We start from the raw sequence: 22,104 nt of genomic DNA on the forward strand, positions 1-22,104 counted from the left end.
ATTGGGTCCCTGTAAAATCCAGAATCAAGTTTAAAAGACTTATTCTCACATACAAGGACTTGAATAATCAGGCCCCATCTTATTTTAAACACCTCACATACTCTATTATCCCAGTAGAGCACTGCAGGTTTACTTTTGGTTCCTAGAGTATTTAAAAGTAGAATGGGAGGGAGAGCCTTCAGCTTTCAGGGCCCTCTTCTGCGGAACAAGGTCCCAGTTTGAATTCTGGAGACAGGCACCCTCTCGACTTTTACGATTAGACTTAAAACTTTTCTTTTTGACAAAGCATATAGTTAGGGCTGGATTAGGTGACCCTGAATCCTCCCTTAGTTACACTGCAATAGACTTAGGGTGCTGGGGGTATTCCCATGATACACTGAGTGTTTCTTCTTTACTCACCTTTTTTCCACTCACTATGTTTTTATACACCTCTCTGCATTTAATCAGTAGTTATGATTCATTTCTTTCTCTGTACCACAGCACGCTTTTGTCTTGTCTTCATTCCCCTCACCCACAGTTGGTCATGGCAGACAGCTGCCCTTACCTGAGTCTGGTTCTGCTGGAGGTTTCTTACTCATAAAATTGAGTTTTTCCTTCCCACTGTCGCCAAGTGTTTCTCATCGGGGGTCATGTGGTTGTTGGTGTTTTCTCTCTATTATTGTAGGGTCTTTACCTTAGAATCCAAAGTGCATTGAGGCTACTGTTGTTGTAATTTGGTTTTATATTAATAAAACTTTCTTTTACTTCTGTTTTTCTCAGTCTATAGACATGGTAGTGTATTCACAGTATTTATTAGGTTATTACGACATGTTTAGTAAGACTCTTGACATCTAAAACATTGTGCGTCAACTGCTTTCAGTAGTTGTGTTTTGATTGTGGTACCTGTACTGATTTTACTAAATCTTGCCTCTATGCAATAATACTTAAAATGACTAAACACTGAAACTAATGAAAATTAAAATAAAAAAAAACAAACCCTAAAACACACAAACTAATTAGAAAACACAAAACTATAATGACTCTCATTCAAACCATCAATTCTTCCTCGGAAGTGATGATGCTAACCATCACACGAATCACTACTGCATATATCGGAGACAGACATGTTTTATTATGAAAATCATATCTTTGTTGTCCACCTATTCTAACACTGGAGTTTGTTCATCTTTACCAGTGGTGAGACCATAACCCAGTACAGCAGCTCAGGTCAGTCCATTTCCTAAAATCAGGAAATGGATACAAACAAGGTATTTCCACACTTGAAACTCAGAGAAAATAAGCACCTACCTTCTTTAACATTTAATTCTAACATGTGGAAAATTTGAACCAGAACATTTTCTGCACTTTTCTATTGTAACTCTGAAAGAAAGCGGAGAGTCCCACACAAAAGGCTACATGTTGAGTAGGCTTCCTTATCCTGCATGTGCCATCGTCAGTGATTTAATAATAGCTTTAATAATGAGATTTTTTTAATCTTCTCAAAATCAAGGCCTAAAAGCTTGGAACATTGAGTCTTCTTGATTGCTTTTGTCACTGTTCATTTCAGACATGCTAAATGTATCTTGTGCAAAACTGAATCCCAGTTTCTTAAATAAATTATCTTTTAATGCTGCATATAAATGTGCCTTTGCATGCTGTCGCTGTAATGGAGAGACGGGTTATGTTTGTGTGAGAGCGTGATAACAGGACACGTTCATTATGCACTTGTTTTATTTACAACACACAGCATGTTCTTTATCCATGAAATGGATGGATTAAAAACAGAACTGCCTGAAGGAAACAGTATACAGTCTGGCTTATATATATATATATATATATACATATTATGCCAAATGTTTACTTCTTATACACTGTGCCTTGGAGTATATATGGCATGTACTGCATCTGGCTATCACATCTAGACTGCAGTGACTGCAGAATGCTCCTCGTCTCTTGCCTCTCTGGTGTAATGACTGCTGTCTAATCAGCCTCATCCACTTCCTTTAATGACACTCTAAATTAGCCCTAATGCTTAGCAGCATGTGTCAAGGCAGACCTTAAAAAAAGCACTCAGGAGTCTGGGGACAACCAAGGACATGTTGACGCGCTGTGACCTTCTGCTTTTCACATATCTAAAAAAAAGTCCAGCGGTTCGTTCACTTGATGCATGACAAAGTTCACTGAAGAGTTTTTAACCTTTAAACATTTGGTCTCCCTCTCAAAGACGGAAAACCATATGCCACATGAAATGGTTTGTTGCTTAGGCAGTAACAGAAGGACAAGGATTACTTAGTAGCTGTGAGACTAGAAAAAATATTGCATTTCACTCCCATTTTATTGACAATTTCTTGCCCTCAGTACAATGCAATGCGAGAGTTGAGGTTCTGAGCACACAGGAATAAATACGGCAATAAATACAGTACTGACCTGCCTCACTTCACACGCTCTGGCGCCACCAGATCCTCACCACAAACACACAAACTGATAAGACATCATACACGACACTGAGCCAAAGGCTTTTGCTTCAACCTGATCATGGATCGACAGGGACTGATGTGCACAGCGATTTAGCACTGCTTCGGGAAAGCAAAGCTGCTCCTGTCTTTACATTTTCTTTCATTACTGTTGACTGTTGCATGAAAACTAGAACAGCAAGGACAGAGAAGGAAGCTAGCCATTTTTACATGGATCATATAGCATGACTGCCAATGCTTTGAGCAGAAAAAATCCAAGTCTGACCAACCACTTCATCTAAATACCGAGGGAAAGACTGGTACGAGGATGACCCACGGGCAACGGCTATGAAAGAATGACATCTTAGTTTAAACACGGCATGCATTGCCCTTATTTAAGATTTAATTTGTATCTGTTACAAATTATGTATAATAAAGGTTTTAACCCATCAATCACAGCTCCATACATGTACCTTTCAGTAGATCATTCAAAGATAAGAACATTTTAAATCTAAAATTCCCTATCTGATATGTTATAAAATGGCATTGCCTCAATATCAGCGGAGGGTTATGTAAGATATCCTGTACAGTTGGTGCTGAGGACCATTTCAAGTAAAAGAGTAGCAAAAAGAACTGAAATCACATCATGAATGGAGATGGATCATCTGGCATACTCTGAGAAATGCTACGCCGCACAACCCCGTCGTTACATATATGGCAGACCGACATATTAATTAGGATCCAGGCTGTATTGCATTTATAACACATTATATGGTGACAGAAAAGCTTTTGCTCAGTTTGGCTCCATCTCACCTCGGAGAGAGCCTGTCTTTTTATGTTGTTTTGTTTTCCTAAATTCATAAGATTTATATATGTACTATGCATATATTAAATGACACATATTATACTGTATATGAGAAATATTTTAGATTAAATTTAGCTGTTTTTGTTTTTCAAATAATCCTGTTAATTCCATTTTTTATTAGTTCTATAAACTGGGATTAGTAAATTGTTAATGTAACATAGTGTTTGTATAGTGGTTAGTCAAGAGTTAGATTGCATAAAACAGCCTGAGTTTTAAAAACACAGACAAACCTGGTTAAGAGTTTTTTCAAATATCAAAAAAAGTTAGTGTCTTTATTTCTGCTTTTTAATTCCTCTGCATGTTTAGACATATTTTCTTGATTACAGCAGTGCTGTGCATCAAAACCTTGTTGCACAAAGTAGTGAGACGATGGAGCAATCTGGGCAACAGCACTGGCCACTGATACGTGTTGTGCTTGTGGTAAGTAGAGATTGTTTGCTTCTATTAAGAAATATGTTGTCTTCAAAAAAACAGGTGGATCAAGTTATTTTGTTCGATATGAAATATTATGTAAACTTACAAACCTTGTACCAAAAAAACATGGATTTGTAAAGCTTTTTAAAATATATGGATTAACGCTGTTTGGAGTACTGTTGTCCAAACCGGGCAGGTAAAAAGGATGCAGGTTGTTGGTTGTTCAATATAATAGTTCAATAATAGTACAGTACATCTATAATGTGGGTATCCACCCCTCTTTTCCCTCAAACATACACTGTAAAAAAAATAGTAGAAATGCAGTACAATGTACGGTTTTAAAATGAATTAATTTTCCATATTTATATTTTACTCATGGTTTGTTTTTTTAATGACCTTTCGATTTTACCACTTACCGTTCATGGAAACTTCTGTAAAACCAAAAACAACAACAACAACAAAAACAGGTAATGCACAATGTAAATTACCCGCACATTTGTGCCTTTTTGTTTGTTTGTTTGTTTTTTACAGTGTACAACAAACGCCCTCCTCTCTCATACCCTCAGGTGATGGAGTAAATGAAAGCTGATAGCCTACTTTCCACCAGGCACAGCTTAGCACACTTCAAGAACAATAAACCTCCTCAAATACTGCTTTAACGTCTGGGCAGTAAGGAATTCACTCAGCATCTTCAACTCTCTGGACCAGAGAAAAGGAGAAAGAGAGCAAAGGGAACTTTAAGCAATGTGTGGTTAAGGCAGTCTCATGAATATTGCAGAGAGGTTTTTTTGGCCCCTGTTTTGGAGATAGACTCCACAACAGTCTTGAATTCCTACCTCTAACGGCTGCGTCTTATCCCAACAGATTAGCGAGCAGACGGGTGGATATGAATAGACATGGCAAAAGAAAATCAGAGTATGGTCCACGAAGTTTGATCCACGCAGGGGAAAAAAAAAATCCCATCAAAAACAACACATCAAGCAGTAATCCTCTTTGGAAGAAAAAGGTCATATTTGGTTCGTGTGTGAATCCGCAGCACAATGAATAATCTTTTACAGGGGACCCTAAATTAAGGAAAGCACAGCTCAGGGCAATTTAATTAAGAAATGAAAGCAAAGTAGAAGCCTATATCTAATTTGTCCACTGAAGTTAGTGCTTGGGGCTTTTTAAGTGGCGTGCAGAGATGGGGATAGACAAAGGTCCCACTTACACAAGCTTAACTCTGTCTCACTTAATTGAGTTCATTCCAAGATACAGAAAAAGTCAAAGCTGATACATACATATTAGTTAGACATAGGTGTGGCTCCAGCACCGTCCTCGTTTGAGTTCTGCTGATCGTTTCACTTCTTTGCAGTTTGCATGTCACGAGTTCGAGCAGTTCTGAAATCTGCCTACATGGCAAACCTCATCTGCTGTACCCTTTACAGCGCTCCCAATTACTGTACTTAGGGCTTGGAGCAATAACTAGACCTTTATCAGAGCTTTACAACCCTTTCTATACAGTGCAGCGACAATCCCTCAGACCCACTCCTGCATGGAGCGTTTGCAGTACAGTATGTGGCGCTGCGTGCTCTTCCTCCTGAACTGGAAAACAGTGTAGAGGAGGACCATCATGCACAGCGCCAGAACGCAGGGGATAGCAATGGCCACCGCTTTCTCCGTACCTCCAGCGCTGTCTAGTTTGATAACAACGTCTGCATCACCGTTGTCATAGTGGCGCTCCTCTACCACCGTGGGGCTCCAGTCCCAATCGGGGTCGGCGGGTAGGCTGTCGCAGCCCATGAAGTCCCTCAGAATGGACCTCGGGTAGTTAGGCTCCACGCGAAGCAGCTGGTTGTTGAATTTCCAGTACTCCTTTCCTTTGTAAAAGTAGGTGAAACCTGGGGGTTTAGGGATATAGGCAGTCTTTTAAAGACTTTTTGGGGATATTTTGAATTTGTTAAACAGTGTAGAGACAGCTGGAAAACAAAGTAATGGATTGCAAGATGCACCAAAGGTCTCCAGCTGGAATCAACATGTCTTATTCAGCTGCCCCCGCCGCCCACTCAAAACACATTACTTACTCTAAATGTATTTCACAGCTGGTTGCACTACTTTATAGTACTACATACTAGTCAAAAACAAACTGGATATTGCCACATAAACTTATCAACTTCCTGTTTTTGTGTTTGTTTTTATTACCTTTTACAGGCATCTGGTATCACATTGTTATTTCTTACAGATTTTACAGTCAGTAATGCAAACATACCGTTGGCCTTGTCCACAAAAGCCCCTTGTGGAGAGTCAGGGATGCCCTTCCAGATGGTGATGGGTTTTGGGTAACCCGGGTCCATGGTTCTCATATCCTCGTTGTACCTCCAGTATCTACAACAGGACAGGCAAATATATCAAAAAAGAGTCAATACAGAGGTTCAGGGACACCTGTTAGTTAGTGCAGTAGTCATAATAAGTATTAAAAAATGTTAGCACACTTGTGTTACCATCACTTAGTCACTTAAAATGGAAACAATAGATGTATTTGTCATTTTAACAACCCTGTAGCCTTGAACATCACAGGCATTAATATCATACAAGGAGTTAGGACTACTTTCCTCAAAACACACTTAAATATTTTTTTTAAAAATTGTCGCTAAGTTTTTCTTTTACTCGACAGCTCCCTTAATCGGGACTTCACAAAGGCGTTGGGTGGCAGTGATTTGTAAAGAACTGCTGGCCAGGACCTCAATAATGACATTGACGTTTTAGCTAATTGGAGATATTAATACTGATGGCGACAGATGTTTTGAAACACTCTTCACACATGAGCAGGGATCATGCACATACAAGCAGCCATCAGTGGATCAGTGGATAAGACATAATAATCAGATGCAGCATTAAAAGGAGAAGTTGGGATAACAGTGGGTTGCAAAAGCAGCTGACAGACAGGATTATGCTGAGCTTGACATCATGGCCTGCCTGAATTTATGCTACAGCTCTGTTTATTTGTGTAAGATATAAATTATGCAATGTAGAACAAAACCACTTGGGAGACAAAGTCTATGTTTAGCTTGAGATAATCAGGACTCACCAACATGTCTGCAACACTGAAAATAGGTCTACTGCTCAGTAGGTCAACCAGTTCAACACAGAACAGGCCTTCATTTCAAGTTGATCTGCTTAAAAGTCGCACTAAGCCCAGAAAGCAATAACTGTAGTTCAGCATTTACCTTCAGGAAAACAAAGACATCATAGCCTGGGATGACGAGAGCACTGCACTGGATTTCTGCTTACTGTCACAAACTCATATCTATAACTTGCAATCAAATGTCGTTTTTTTCCATGTGACTATTTAACGATCAGCAACAGACTTCAAGTATTTCACATGACCACAGAAAGTGGTAAATCAATCATCCATGCTCTGTGTGTATCTGCCACATAGATCTGTTTCACTAGTAGCTGTGATTGATGTGCTTCTCATACACTCGTGCTCACGCACATAAATCTCGCTGCAAACTGTCATTTCTTTGAATTAGAACAAACACCTCCCTGTCATACACGCGGGGAGAGAGAGAGATAAAATCACGCTCAAGACAAAATGTCTTGTTTGTCAAAATGTGGCAACTTGTGGTTTGGGATGATAGTATCATGACAAAGCATTTAGTCAGCTCCCATCACAGCGTCCTATGACCTCTTAGGATATGATTTAACTTGACAGCTTAACATGTGAGTCACTCTGGCATAAACTCAAACTTTAGGACTTGCAACACACTCAGATAAACACCAGATTCTCATATTTGGTGTCTTGGAATGAATCCTTGGATTCAATTCAGTTCAAACTGCAGGTACCCAATTATACTCTGCATGAATCCATGCACAGGATAACATACAGTCCAGATGCAAAGCTTTTAAGATCAAAGAAGGTAGTAATCTCCATCGTTCCCAAATCAAAGAAATCTCAAATCCCCAGCGGTTCCTTGATCTGGCCAAACAGATCAAACTCAGTAATCTGCTAACTAAGAACCAAGTGGTTACTTTGAATCAAACCATTCCTCATGAGGGCCACCAGGCATTTGCCAAAAGGTACCTTAACAACTCCAGAGAAGCAACATTTTACAGACTGAAGACTGAAGTATATCACCATGATTCTAGGCTGGAAACCGCCCACTGAGCACCACCTCCACAAACCCATCTGCACAGTCAAACAGCGGTGGCAACCTGATGCTGTCAGGAGGCTTTTCAGCAACAGGGACTGGACACCTTTTCCAAAGTGGTCCAGCTTAGGCAAAAGCTCACGTCTTGAATTCTGGACCCAAAACAGCATTTCTGGAGAGACTAGAAAAATGGGAGCTCACTGACAATCCTGATCGAGCTTAAACTGTTCTGCCAAGATGGATGAGAGATAATGTTTTTAAAAGAGAAGATGTGCCAAGCTTGACGGACACTTGTAGGAGACTTCAGGCCATCAATGCTGCAAAAGGTGTCCAAACCAAGCATAGCCAAAAACCTTCCCCTTATATCGCAGTGGAGGAAGAGGAAAGCACAAAAGATGCTTTCTTTTGTCTTTAGGATCTGCTGTGTAACATAAAGGTTAAAACATTTAAATTGAATTCAACTTTATTTGTATAGTTGTGAATCACAACAACAGTCTTTATATTGTAAGGTAAAGACAATAATAGAAAAAGAAAACTCTAACAAACAGACGACCCCCTATGAGCAGGGACTTGGCAACAGCGGGAAGGAAAAACTCCCTTTAACAGGAATAAACCTCCAGCAGAACCAGGCTCAGGGAGGGACAGCCATCTGCTGTGAACGGCTTGGGGTGAGGGAAGGGAGACAGGACAAAAGGCACACTGTGGATGTGATGTAATCAATATATGAGTGTATAATAGATATATAATCTAATAATCATATGCTATCTATAATAGAATATGTTAAAAAACATTCTATCCTTCAAATGTCCCCATGGTGCATGGTGTTTTTACTCTGAGCAGTTTCAGTTCTGTCCAAATCTTTACACGACTAATAATCTACACAGACCTGTCTCCTTTGAAGAAGTAGGTTTTGGCGACATCCTCCCACCAGACAGCTGTCTCAATACTCTGTGTGGGCATGCTACTCCCGAACAGCGAGATGTCCTGAGGGTACGAAGGCTGGAGAGTTGTGTCCTTGAAGACCCAGAAACGGTTTCCTAAAATACACGGGCAAAGTTAGATTGCACTGGGACAAAGCAAATAACTAAATATGAGTTCAAAAAAAGCACCACGGGCTTTCAGCTCATTCAACTCTTTTGTGTTGTTGCTTTTCTTTCTTTTCATTGAGGCTTTTTTCCCCTGCTCATGTAATTTCAAGAGTCAGAAGATGTCACCTTGTTTTAAGAATATGTGTTCAGCAGGAAAATCTATGCAGTGTTATCTACAGTACAATACAATAAACAGCAAGCTGATGCTCTGAAGACAACTCTACTGAGACTTGTTGTGTTGAGCTTTATTGAAGCTATTGTTGCATTTAATTCAGTTTGATCATAAATGCCTCAGGCAGAGCAAAGAAGGGCTGCTGTGCAGTAAGTAGCTCGACGCTCACATGCACAAACCCACCAATACACACACACACAGTTAAGTCCCTATGAGTGAATAAATAAAGCATGAGGCACTCTGATCCCACAGAGTGACAGATGTCATGTTAATCTGCCTGGTGGACGGACGGCTCCACTGGACCTGCACTCGTTCTCCTACCAGACAGAAAGCAAAACAACCTCACTGTCGCCTGTTACAGTAAAAAAAAAGAAAGATATGTACTGTAAAGCTTGCCCTGCTCCCCAGATTTTCACATTCCTTTGTATTTTGTGCCTTAATGCTTTGTTTCAGTTCCTGTTTGCTCCCATTAGTATTCTGCTTATGCTTTATTTTCTGCAATCTCTCGTTCTGTCCTTTGTGTCCTTCTGTGTCAAGCTTAAGTCTTGTTGCGGTTTCTTGAGTAACTTCCTGTTTTATTTTGATAGTCTGTTGTCACTCATGTAGTGCTATTAGTTTTACCATGTTAACCCTCAGTGTGGTCCTAGAAGATTTGTTGTATAAATTTGTGTTTTTTACACTAAAATGTTTTTTTTAGTAAAGCCTGGCAAATATGAATGCATTTCCTTGCCCCAAAAGCATATGTAATTTTAAACGTAGCATTGTTTTTACATTTATTGTCATATTGGAGCAATAGCTTCAATTTTGGCATGTGTGGATCAACCAATCAATCACACCTCTGGTGCCTCCAATAAACAGGAAATGGCACACGCGCACAAAAGCTGTCACTTCGTCTAATTTGCTTTCCTCTAAATAGGCTCAGTTCACGCTAAACTGTGGTAATTCTGGTAATTCTGGCCCTTTTGATTGCAAAGTATAATATGATTAGGTCCGCCACTGAAGCTATAATAAACAGCCATCGGTAGCGATGAGTGCAAAGGCTGATTCTGATTTTCTTACATTTTCTTAATTCTTCTTTTTATTGAAATTAATGACCTAATCATCTCAGAGAATATTTGATGTCTCGTTCTAAAATGGTAAAATTGCGAGAAATTTATTAGAGGTTGTTTGTGCAGTATCACACATTGCCCCCCTGCTCTTTATGGCTTAGTTTTTTCTTTACCTACCTTGACTAAAATACACCGTCATATTTACATTCATGTTTAGAAACCTACATTATTCTTTGGTCCTGCAGTCATTAGACTGTTTGGTGCCCTAATGCCATGAACAGATCATTTAGGACCAGTTAACGTAAAGGGGGTGTTAACTACCAGTAGCTGAACTACAGTCACACCCACACACACACACAAAAAATAAAGAGCGGTTGCTGTTATTACCTTTGAAAAAAACAAATTTCCCTTCGCTGTTTTCATACACGGCATCAATTTTGGGAGGTAAGCCATTCCAGAAGTAGCTTATCTGCATGGGGTAGCCAGGAACCACTGAATTGTCTCGTACCCTCCAGAACCACTGGTCCTGTAAAAACGGACAAGGTCAAATCATCACTGCTCTTTATAGCCACCGATGAAATCCCAGAATGCTCTGATGTGATGACCGATTTTACCTTGAACACAAAGAGCTCATTTCGGAGAATGGCCAGAGTGTTGAAGCCTCCATCACAGATGTTAGGTTTGGAGTTTGGGCTGGAGGGTTTGGCACTCAGTGGAGGCCGATGGGGTCTGGCATGGCGATCGTGTTTACGTGGGTCGGAAGGAGGGTGAAAGCGAGGAGGTGGGACTGTGGGTGGAGGCCGGGTGGGCTGTGGGGCTCTATCCGGTGGACCTAAAAAACCCAAAATAGAACGTATTTTATCTGCATTCCTTTATATTCGTCTTTTTCAAAACTTTCATCAAGATTTAAGTCGGTGTCCAGTGAGTTTACAGCTTTTTGGCCATTGCGCCTTTTATTTTGGCACGGAAACTGTATCCTTTTTTTGGCTGAGCATTAGTGGACTCACGTTGTTTTGAAAGCATAGATTGGCTGCCCTCTTTAACAGCTGACAAATGCTGCTTACTGGCATCGAACCCAATATGACTGACGCAGCAGCATTTGAATAAGCAAGTGACTAAGCTTCAGCGCTTGTCTATTTATGTTGTTTTGCTATACAGCTTCAGTGAAGTGTTGGAACAAAACAAGACGTAAGAGTCTTGATTACGTGCTCTTTCAGACTTTCAGCTCGTGCTCTGAAGAGAAATTCACTTGGGAAAGTTACCGTAGATTTTCTGGATGCCCTGTAGGTCATCGTGAGGTAGTTTGAAGTCCTCAGTGTCCATGTACTGATAGAAAGGAGCCATGATAGCAGTGGGGTCATTGGAATGCTCCAGACCGAGGGCGTGGCCCAGCTCATGAACCGCAACCAAGAATAGGTCGTTACCTGGAGAGAGGAAGAGGATGGCATGAGTTAGAATCCAAAAGTTCAAAAACATAAAAAATAAAGAGAGATTACACATTATGATAAAACAGAACAGGCAAATATTAACAGTATTAACACTCATGATGGTATGATGACCCTGATTCTTGACCTTTTCAATTAAAATCTGTTTGCTCTTGAGTCCAGGTGAACCTGTAAACACAGGTCTCCATCCACAGCTATCACCAGTGCAAAAGCTTAACAAGTGAAAAGTACAGAGACACCCTGCAAACTAGATTCACAAAAAAGAAAAAAATACTGTGTGAAAAAAAGTTTTTATGATTACCTAGCATCAATATGTAACCTGCTCTGTGCAGACAAATCCAATAATTGTTTAACCATTTATCGAGCCCAAAATGCCAAACAAGTACTACTCACAGGATTTTAAATGTGAAAATTTGATTCTTTTTATTGTTTTGTTATTTAAAATCCTGCTTCTTTTGGATTACTGTTGATTAAAAATCACAAAGTATTTTCAAGGCTTTGCATTCTCCAGGTGCAGCTTTCACAGTTTTTCTTTTCTTTTCTTTCTTTCTTTTTTTTTTTTTTTTACAGACTAACCATTCAGTGCATAATAGTTAATTTATCAGCAGCGAAAATCATAATTACTCACTGCCATCTGCTCCAGTTGGAAAGCGAACTGGAGGTAAAATATGAAACAGGTGCACTTTTTCTCTTTTAGTACTTAAAGGAAGATAAGCCACATGAGAGCATCAGCAAGCGGGGAGGGACACACTCAGATTGCTGCCCAGGGCATCGGGCAAGAAGCGCTCATTTATTGCACCTGAACCCATATGAATGTTGGCGCAAACAAACATTGTGAGTCTACGTCCCATTGCATGCAAGCGCGCGCGCACACACGCACACAAATGAAAAAATAAAAATGTCACAGTTGGTACATATGGCCAGCGTTCAGCTCATAGTGTCAACCTGATTTAGAGAGAAGTACACCATTTAAGTACAGCTTGTGACTGAAGCTGTCCCCAGGAGATTGTTGCCCTTTACAACATGATATCCCCCTCTGCCAGGAGCGCTGCACAGACCAGCGACTGACCGTCAGCCAGCAGCTAAAAGGTTACCCACCCCCACCACCATTTATCTAACACTACCAGCCTCTTCCACCTAACCCAAATTTTCCCATAAGGACTCCCAGGAGACAAGCCCGAGCTACCATTAGCGCACATGTCAACATGCAACATTTACAATTACACCGCTGTGAAAGCCCATTAAAGGCTGCAAAGCTTTCCAGACACATAAGCTGAGACGGGTGCTTTTCAAAATCAGCCCCAGCACTCCAAATGGATAACCATGGGATGCTGCACAAGGGTGAACGTGAATTCAACTCAGGAGCCTGAGACAGTTACCATTAGGGCATGAGAAGAAAGGGAGAGGAGCTGATGGGTGGCAAACAGGTTACCAGAACAAACACAAAGTGAACTGTAACCCCTCCCCTGCCTCCCCTCAACCCCAATAAACCGGATGGGATGGGAGAATGCAAGCACTTAGCATATGGATATTAGCAAAGTAGCCTAATATCATTAATATTAAATTATATAATGGTACAAATACCAGTGGGCTACATCAAATTCAATAAAACTGAATAAGCCAGCAACCACTGTCTTAAAATAGTAGGGCCTTCTATCCTCTCGTGTGAAGAGCTTATTACACCACAAAAAAACATCAAAATCCTGACAGATGGAGTGATGCGTCTTTACAGAGCACGGGCGGATCAAAGACATCTCTGCATTCTTAGTTTTTTGGTTAAGCATCCCTCACACTCATGCCCTGTGATACCATCTCTGTCATATTGCCCTCCTGCCGAGCCATCTTTATTTAGATGGTTTTCCTTCAGTCAGTCCTCATTTACCTCTTTTTTTTTTTATTTCTCTGTGCTTTCCTCACATCTTCCATGCAGTTTTTGTTTATATACCTTCCTGCCAACATTCAGCATTTAAAACCCTTCTTTTTTTAATTATCTTAAAATCCCCCCTGCCCACCTCCCTCCCCATCCTTGCTGTAGCTTCTCCTTTCTTGTGCTTTGCTTGCTCCATTGTTGCCGGTCTTAGTCACCTTGTCTCATCCCTCACGCCAGCTTTCCCTTTCACTCACCATCATGGTTGGGGTTCCCAAGCGTCCAAGGCTCATCGGAGTCAAAGTGTGTATCTCCTCCTATGCCTGGGCCCGGAAAATAGGCGTGGGCGAGGAATCCTCCCTCCCCATCGAAGGGTGAGCTGTCACCGTGAAAACCAGAAGCGAAGATGATAGTGATGTCTACGTCACGCCTGCCAGTCTCCAGGGCGCTGTACGGAACGGCCTCGAAGCGTAGGGGAGTCACACCCTGCCACACGTCAAACGCCCGCCGGATGGCATCGTGAGTCTCACGGGCGCCCACCTTCGGGGTAACATTTTTTATGCTGCGGGAAACCGAACAAGCATACCAAGTGAAAAGATTGCTGAAGAGGTGGTCGCAATGGCGTGTCCAGCGGGGTGGCCTGGGGGGGCACAGGCCACCCCCCCAACCAGACTGGCCACCCCAGGTGCCACCCCAAAGGCAAAACAATAAAATTCAATCAAATATCAAATGTCCGATTATGTTTTCACGGTGACGCTCAGATATCCGAGTGTAAGTGAATGCAGCATCGGCTTCTGCGCTATGTGCATCACGTTAGCAAAGGTAGGAGAGCCAAGCGCGAAAGAACTGCAGGAAACAATTCTTCGGTGAAAGAAAACGAGGACAGAATAAATGTCCCGGTAAGTAATATTAAGTTTGTTGAGTTTAGTAAACTTCGGTGAAATTAGAATACCAAGGAAAAAATAACACTTAAAGAATTATTGCAGCTGTGGAATATTTCAGACAGTATGCTACTGAGGGCAGCTAACATAAGAGTTATGAGTTATAAGATATCATCTAAGTCGTAACATTGCTGTATGGAGCTGCAGATTTGGTTGCAGGTTAACATAGCTGGACTGGCCATCGGGCTTATTTGACTTATTTTTTATTTTTTTGTAACGGCATGAACAATGAGAGGTGGTGGATTGGCCAGATGCAGGTCGATGTGTAAAAATAACTCAGTTGTTTGGTGGTGGCTATGACGGGGCTTCCACAGAGGCAGCAGGTGGATGAGGGAAGGGGAGGCAGGAGGAGAGCCCCGAAGCAGCCACCAGTCCGAGTGTCAGGTGAACTGAACTTCAGGTAAGAAGTTATGACCTGCAGTCTCTCTGGGTCAGATATAAACTAAGTTTAGGTGGAGTTTATTTTCATTGTGCTGACTTTTTACTGTCAGTTGCAATAACTCGTACTGCGTTCTAGCCAGCTTGACGGAGTTTTTATACAGCTGGGTGGGTGCTATGATGTTACTGATAGTGAACTTTATTTTATTCATAAGGTTAGTAGAGTTGCCAACGGCTCCTTAAAAAATGGAATGATCCCTCATTCAGAGAAAATATTACGCGTTTCGTATTGAGCTGAGAAGAGACGCAGTTTGTCCCGGACTTTAGCTAGAATGGGAAAAAGACACAAAGCTGGATTTATTCTGTCGTTACTGCACAGCTGCCTCTTCTCTCATTCTCTCCCCCTCCCTCTCCTGTTGCTACTTCAATCATGAAACTGATCAATGATCAGCTGATCGGCTTTTCTCTCTTGTTTATTTATCGCCCACTTTGCGCCAGAAACAGGAAACCAGCAGATGTCGCGCTAAACAACAGCAGCACGTTTAAGCTTGATCAGCTGTTGTTAGAATTGATTTAATATTAATTTCTAGTATCAGCTGATGTTTGCTGGAGCCACAGCTGTAAAGCTGCTGGTCATGATGTCTGTTTAGATATGTGGTGAGAGGGAAACATGAAGATGAAACCAGGAGATGTCCTTACTGAATCATCAGAGCTGTGATGGAGAAACAGGTTTACCTTTTAGGTGACATGAATGAGTTGAAGGGAAGTTATGAACTGTTTCTGAGAGACAAATAACACCAGGATCCTTTTCTAAGCAGCTGACAGCTGGTAACTGTGCAGGGGCGGGTCTAGCAAAGTGTTGTCAGGGGGCCAGGTAGGGCATTAACAGGGAGAGGGGGGCACAAAGAAATACTTTTCTTTCTTATTCTCATTTAAAATATCTAGCTTTTATTAAATAATTATCTGAATCTTACAACCAAAGTTTTTATCTGATGTAAAATGTATAGAAATCATACATATACCAACAAGACTGTACATCACTGTCACAACAGGGTTTGTTTTCATTCAAAGTCTTTATGGCTTTAATACCTGGTGGGCCGGTCAGTAGTCAAAATGCCCGATTTTCTGTCCCAGTCCAGCCCTGCAGGTTAATACTGGCAGTGTCACCATGCCAGCTGACTGTATTTCATCATCAGCCAGTGTTGTTCTTTATCAATATTACCAAAGTTTACCATAAGGCAGCATAGAAAGTATTTACTTGCTTTCAGGTTTCATTCAAATGTTAGTCTTTTCAGTTGTTTCCCCACTTTTTCCTGTTTCAAAATCAAACACCAGTTTGTGAGAAGATTATCTTCTTTTTTTTAACAGGCAGATAAAGTTTTGCATTGGCTAATTTGTCAATTGTTTGTTACAAATGTTCGTATTTTAATATTCAAAAATGTTTTTGCCCAAAACATATGTGCAGTATATGTCAGTAAAAATACTATGCAAATATTGCTGTCCTTGAATGCTGAGTAAACACTGACAAAGCACTGATTGTATCTCTTGTACTTTATCAACGCAGTATCTAAAAACTTTGCACCGTAGTGGTTAAAATCTCATTCTAATAAGAGTTAAAAGCGCATTCGGCTATTAGGTTTATAGGATTATTGAATTATGGTGAACGGTTGGTAGAATTGTTTTTAACATTATCTGCCAATTACATCTGCCACCCTTCTCCAAATCTGTGCCCCTACCTGGCCCCCCCAACAAAAATTTTCTAGACACGCCACTGGGTGGTCGAGGAACTCGCTCTAAAAATACTCTGCAAAGTCCGAGTTTAGATAAAGACACAAATCGCATATAATTCCAAACTTCAGGGAGGAAAATAAAACACATCCTGCTTCATTGTCCTGTTAATTTGTCTGATCACCCTCCCCCCCACACACACACTTTTCAGAATGAGAAGAAGATCCTTAAAAAAAGTTGCACTTGACAACTATTTCAAGCCCGGCAGCTTTTTACTGAACTTTTAACACAGCAGTCGTTATCAGTGTCTGGCAGGCAGAGAGGAATGGGAAATCTTCTCCTCGCTCCCCGTTCATTTTCACGAATAAAGTGCAGTCAGCAGCGGCAGCACTGGCTCAGCACTGATTGACATTCCATTAGGAGAGGTGGCTCATCAATTCAAATTCAGGCAAGAAGGGAGGATTTGAATAAATTGCCAGTGTTATCGTCTATTACTGCAGAAACCTGTCAGTTTGCAGTTGTGCCAAAGACCCGTTTATCGGTTCTTCTCAGAACCTATTAAAAGCGTGGGCTTAATCGGGCCTGATAAGATGAGTGTTTAAATATTTCTGCTGAGATTATGGATAATTTACACTGTGAATTTTCAAACAATTTAATATCGGGGAGCGAAAAGCCCCCATTTCATAAAACAAAACGAGCCGTTTTGTTTTATGAAAATGATCGAGCAAAACAAAAAACAGGAGAAAAAAAAGCAAAACAAAACAGCCTGATCTTGTTTTGTTTTTTTGTTTTTTTGGTTTCGCCACCAAGTTATTTATAACTGTGGAGCAAACATACTCGCAGCACACATGGGTACATTTATGTGTTAATTTATGTGTTTCTGGATGTGTGATTATCACTGTATTTTTGTGCGCGAGCCCCCCACACACACGTGACGTACTTGCTCGGTCTCTATGACAACACGGAGCATGTGATCCCAGGTGGTTAAAGAGGAGGAGATGAGAGACAGAGGAGAGCTGAGGAAATTAACACTAGCAGATCTGAATCCGTAACCTCCCTATGACAACATGCCTCAGCCGTCTGTCACCTGTAGGTTATGTGTGTTCGCTGCCACTTCTGTCCCGTCAGAGCGTATCTCCGCGTCCGTGACCTTGACGTGCTTCTGAATTTGTCCGGAACACCGCAGCGTGGCTTTTGCATCCAGCTTAAAAAGTGAGAAGAGAAGAGAAGAGAAGAGAAGAGAAGAGAAGAGAAGGTGACTTAAGTTTGCTGACTAAAAAACTTTGGATCTCAGTTTTGCATCACAAGACAACAGGAATCATTGAAGTGAACTCAGCAGTTCTCTTCCTGACAGGTGCCAGAGAATCACAGAACCAAAATAAGGAATGCAGAACAGCGCTAAACTACTCCAAACTACAGCCCTTCATGTTTCTCATTCATACCCACGTCACAACTACAAAACAAACACAATACATAGGCAAAACTTTAATTCTCACCTCAGGGTGATATCACTGCATCATCATGCAAAATGAGAAGAGGGAGAAGCGTTAAAACCTTCAACTGAGGTTGTGTGAGGCGAGGTGACGCGAGGTGAAACAAACATCTCTGTCTCTTTACTAATTCTTTGCAATACTGATAGTCCGTCCTTCTGCATTTTAAATGAACGAGTGGAGCATAATGCATTAACATGACATTAATGGCCTAGTGGAAGTGCATGTGCTGCTCAGCTGTTTGTGTTTGCGCAAGTACGTCCACCACACATGTATACACTCACTCCTTGGTTTTCTCATCCAGTGTCCCTGTGACATTGAGCCCGTAGACACGCTGCATGGCAGCAAGAGCTGAGTGCATGGTTTGGGCCGATCGCAGGACAGACATGCCTGGTTCTGTGCGGGGAAGGTAGCCATACCTCTGTAGCCATCCCTGCAAGGGGTGAAGAAGGAGAAAGATTTGAGCCATCATATTTTGTTTTGGTTTAAGACCAAAGCTCAGATCTGAGAGAGGAAAACAGGAAAGATTACACTACAGTGTTGCACATTTTGCAAGTTTGGGAATATTACAAAAGGCATATGATTCACCACACAACACACATATCCACCAAACTCTTGTAATGTATACAATACATTAAAAGTGGGAGTATAATAATAATATGAAAGTGCATCATTCATTGTGCATCTCACAAGAGACAGTGACTAACCTTTGGCTACAGTACTACTGAATATTAAATAAAATAACAGAATGAGCTGCAGCAGTGTTTTATTTAACATCACAGTATGCCTGAGAGTATCAAAAGCTAATTTTGAGAAAAACACACATATACAATAATTTATAGTCAGTTATTTAGTTAAATTGTCTATCAAGCACATTTTTTAGGGTTTAAAGGGTTGCTTGTGTGGACAGCACTGCTAAAACAAAAGCAGCTGAATCCCTGCTGCTGACCTTAGTCAGTGTTCGTGTCTTGCGGCTCTCGGTCAGTGTTCATGAGCAGGACTGTGGCCCTGCCTCCTCCTGCCCTAAAAAGCCAGAGTGTGATTTGATGCAAACAAGTGAGGTGAAGCTGAGAATCATTCAGGGGCACCGGCAGGTTCAGTCCTGAAAGTGAGCTTGGCACCCACACTATCCACAGCTGTCCACACACCAACCAGGTGCCTCCCTATCACCACACAGCCAATGAGATATGTTCCAGCTAGCTAATCTGACTAACTGTCTCCTCTGCCCATCCCTCCCTTCTGCCTCTGTCCCTTACTCAGCTTTGCTAAACGCCTTTTTTTTATCCCTCTTATTTTTCCCGGTTTCTCCCGTGGTGTGTTTCCTGTATGAGTTGTGTTTGTTCAAAGGCACAGATTTCAGAGAGATATCAGGCAAGATTTCATTGAGCCATTAAATTGAATAATGGTGTGTGTGTGTTACTGTCAGCTTCAGCATTTAATTTCTTCCGAGTGGTGGGAGGGGAGCCTGTGGTGAGGATGGAAATGACATCAATTAATAAGGTAGAAAAAGAAGCAAATCCTATTATGCAACTTGTGTCATTAGATGTTTTATCTCCTCCAACACTGTGATGCTGCCAGAGCACATCTCACTTCATGATGACCTGTCAAAAAAGTAGCTTCTCTAGCAATACAACAGACGCGCTGAGGCATTTTTGGGTTCATTGTACTTTAAATAGACGGATCTCAGTGCATTCATATGTGCACATTTTGGATCAGTGGGCTGGATCACCTCACTTCATGAACCGCAATGTAATAACCTGAAATGAGCATCCTTCTGTTTCATTGCACCCAACAAATGAGGGGTATTTTTTTCCAGTGCGTGAGCTGTCCTGACAGGCTTGGAATGTCTCCATGTTATGCTTTATCGCATGTGCCCACGGATAGCGTGGGTAACTCAACATACATGTTCTGTTCTGTTTTTGTTTTTTTGTTTTTTTGTTTTTTCCACGCTGAGGCAGACGATGTGGAGGAGAGAGCACGGTCATTTATGATTCTCAGAGTCGGGGGGAGGTGGTGGTGGTAGGGGGTAGGAGGCCATTTATCTTACCTCAACGCTGAACTGATGATCCCCCTCTCCGGACACGGCACACGAAATCCAAAGCAAAAGATGCAAGCAGAATGCTGCCGCGTAAAAACAATCCGATGGTTTTCTTTTACTGGAGGATACTAAGGTCATAATGACCCGTTTTTCCCAAGTGTTTATTAGAAGAAGCCGCCCGTCTGCTTTGTGTCAAATGAAAACCATCGGGCGAGCTGTCAAGACAGATTCAGATGAAAAAAACGGACCCCGCGTTTTTCTTTCTTTCTTCTTAAATATAATCCCGATGGTGTGATGTTCCGATGTCAAGCAGAGATAACTCGGCGTGTCAGACCCGCTGCCCTCGCCATTCTTATTTACATCGGGGGCTACATCTATCCAGCAGCATCAATGGCCATGTACAGTATCCAGCCTGCGCAAGATAGGCTCCCTCCCGACTCGACGCCTGCGCTTTGATTTCTCACACAGCGCAGCGCTGCTTGGCAGCATCATAAGAGCTGCCCTACAGAGTGCATACGAGATAAAAACGCAATTTCTCAGCACTGCCTGCACATCTGACGTTTACATTGCAAAGGCGACGGCTCTGTGCAGTTTGAAGCGCACACGTAGCCGTATGTTTTGATCTTAAATGCCGAAAAACAAAGGCCGCAAAGCCAGATTTTAAACTGTGTGGCTTGCATTTTCGCTCTGATAAAGCAGGTAACTGCCTTTATGCGCTAGACAAACTGCTAAATAGTCCCGTGCCACGAATAACCATCAAATACAGTGTATCAGGACAGATGCTGATCAATTGCATGATCGTTTATCTTTAAATGTTGGTCCTGCACTTATCCCACTATGTGCCCTCAATCTTGAGGACCCAGAATAGAAGACCTGATCGACATTTTTAGCTCAAACGGCACCAAAAACCTGCCTGAAGCATAACGAGCCACCAGATGGCAGCATTTCGTTGAAGAAAGAGCCACTAGCTGCTTTTTTTTTTTTTTTGCCAGGACACTGAAGACAGGACAAACTGAGACAGGAATCCACCCCATATAAACTAATGAGGCGAGAAATTAATCCGACATTCATTTGATATGGCACACAGAAAGGCCCTAGGCCTGTGGGAAGGAGTGCAGTAGGAGCTCATGACAAAAATCAAATCAGACTTTAGAGTTTTTTAAAAATATTATTTTATTATTACCATCATTATTAATGTTTGCACACAGTTTGCACCCAGGAGGGAGGCAGGTGTGATTTATTTGCCAGCAGACATGAAAAATAATTCAGGGACTGAATAAAAAGATCGTATGGAGACATCAGGGAAAGCTGAGTGGCCTAGTTAACGTTTAAGCCTCCCAGCGTGTCCTATCCTGCGCTCTTCTGTCTGACCTATGGACAATTTCAAAAGGAATTCTTGTTTTTCAAAGTGTCTGAATCTGATGTTCAAGTGGAAAGAATGAGGCTACCTGCAGAGAAATGTGAGCTGATTAAATCTACGCTGCATTTCTGATCTGTCACTTGCACAATACAAGGTTGGATTAAATATCACCTGCAATGTGCATTGCTGCAGCCAGTCAATCACTCACGAATGACTCAAAGTTTCCTGTAGTCACGCACACTGAATGACAGATTTGAAGAAATATGATGGCATGGGCACGGAAGCGATCAGTGTCACCAGATTTAGGAAAGTAACCCTCTACCCAGCTGTGATGCTGAGAAATGAAAGCCTATTAAGGAGCACACACATAAGTGAAAATGTCATCTTAGATTCTAACCATTTATTATGACTATTATGCATATTTAGATGTTTATAAGAGTAAATGGTAAATGGCTTGTATTTGTATAGCGCTTTACTAGTCCCTAAGGACCCCAAAGCGCTTTACACAACCAGTCATCCACCCATTCACACACTGGTGATGGCAAGCTACATTGTAGCCACAGCCACCCTGGGGCGCACTGGCGAGGCTGCCGGACACTGGCGCCACCGGGCCCTCTGACCACCACCAGTAGGCAACGGGTAAAGCGTCTTGCCCAAGGACACAACGACCGAGACTGTCTAAGCCGGGGCTCGAACCGGCAACCTTC

At 41.7% G+C, this 22,104-nt stretch overlaps 1 protein-coding gene across 2 annotated transcripts; it reads right to left on the minus strand.

Annotated features, from left to right (window-relative positions):
• Window positions 1-1,709: 1,709 nt before the first annotated feature.
• Window positions 1,710-20,928, minus strand: mmp16b (matrix metallopeptidase 16b (membrane-inserted)). Of its 2 annotated transcripts, XM_082513720.1 has the most exons (11): window positions 20,047-20,928; window positions 18,284-18,432; window positions 18,006-18,020; window positions 17,597-17,713; window positions 13,720-14,024; window positions 11,413-11,574; window positions 10,765-10,982; window positions 10,538-10,676; window positions 8,728-8,878; window positions 5,960-6,075; window positions 1,710-5,591 (listed from the first exon to the last, which is right to left on the minus strand). In XM_082513720.1, the coding sequence occupies exons 1-11, from the start codon at window positions 20,173-20,175 to the stop codon at window positions 5,230-5,232; spliced, it is 1,863 nt and encodes a 620-aa protein (XP_082369846.1). In that variant the 5' UTR covers window positions 20,176-20,928; the 3' UTR covers window positions 1,710-5,229. The 2 variants fall into 2 exon arrangements, with proteins under 2 accessions (XP_082369846.1, XP_082369847.1); XM_082513721.1 differs by lacking the exon at window positions 18,006-18,020.
• Between the last annotated feature and the right edge of the window lie 1,176 nt (window positions 20,929-22,104).

The sequence above is a fragment of the Aulonocara stuartgranti genome, assembly GCF_965226115.1.
Source record: "Aulonocara stuartgranti genome assembly, chromosome: 18".
NCBI lineage: Eukaryota > Metazoa > Chordata > Actinopteri > Cichliformes > Cichlidae > Aulonocara > Aulonocara stuartgranti.

What these genes read in the sequence shown, in the direction of transcription:
- mmp16b (XM_082513720.1), bottom strand. Translation starts at nt 20,175, where the DNA reads ATGACCTTAGTATCCTCCAGTAAAAGAAAACCATCGGATTGTTTTTAC. An exon ending in CGAACACACATAACCTACAG is followed by an intron (nt 14,025 to 17,596) that starts GTGACAGACGGC and finishes GGTTTCCCGCAG; the next exon opens with CATAAAAAATGTTACCCCGA. An exon ending in GGGCATCCAGAAAATCTACG is followed by an intron (nt 10,983 to 11,412) that starts GTAACTTTCCCA and finishes TGGGTTTTTTAG; the next exon opens with GTCCACCGGATAGAGCCCCA.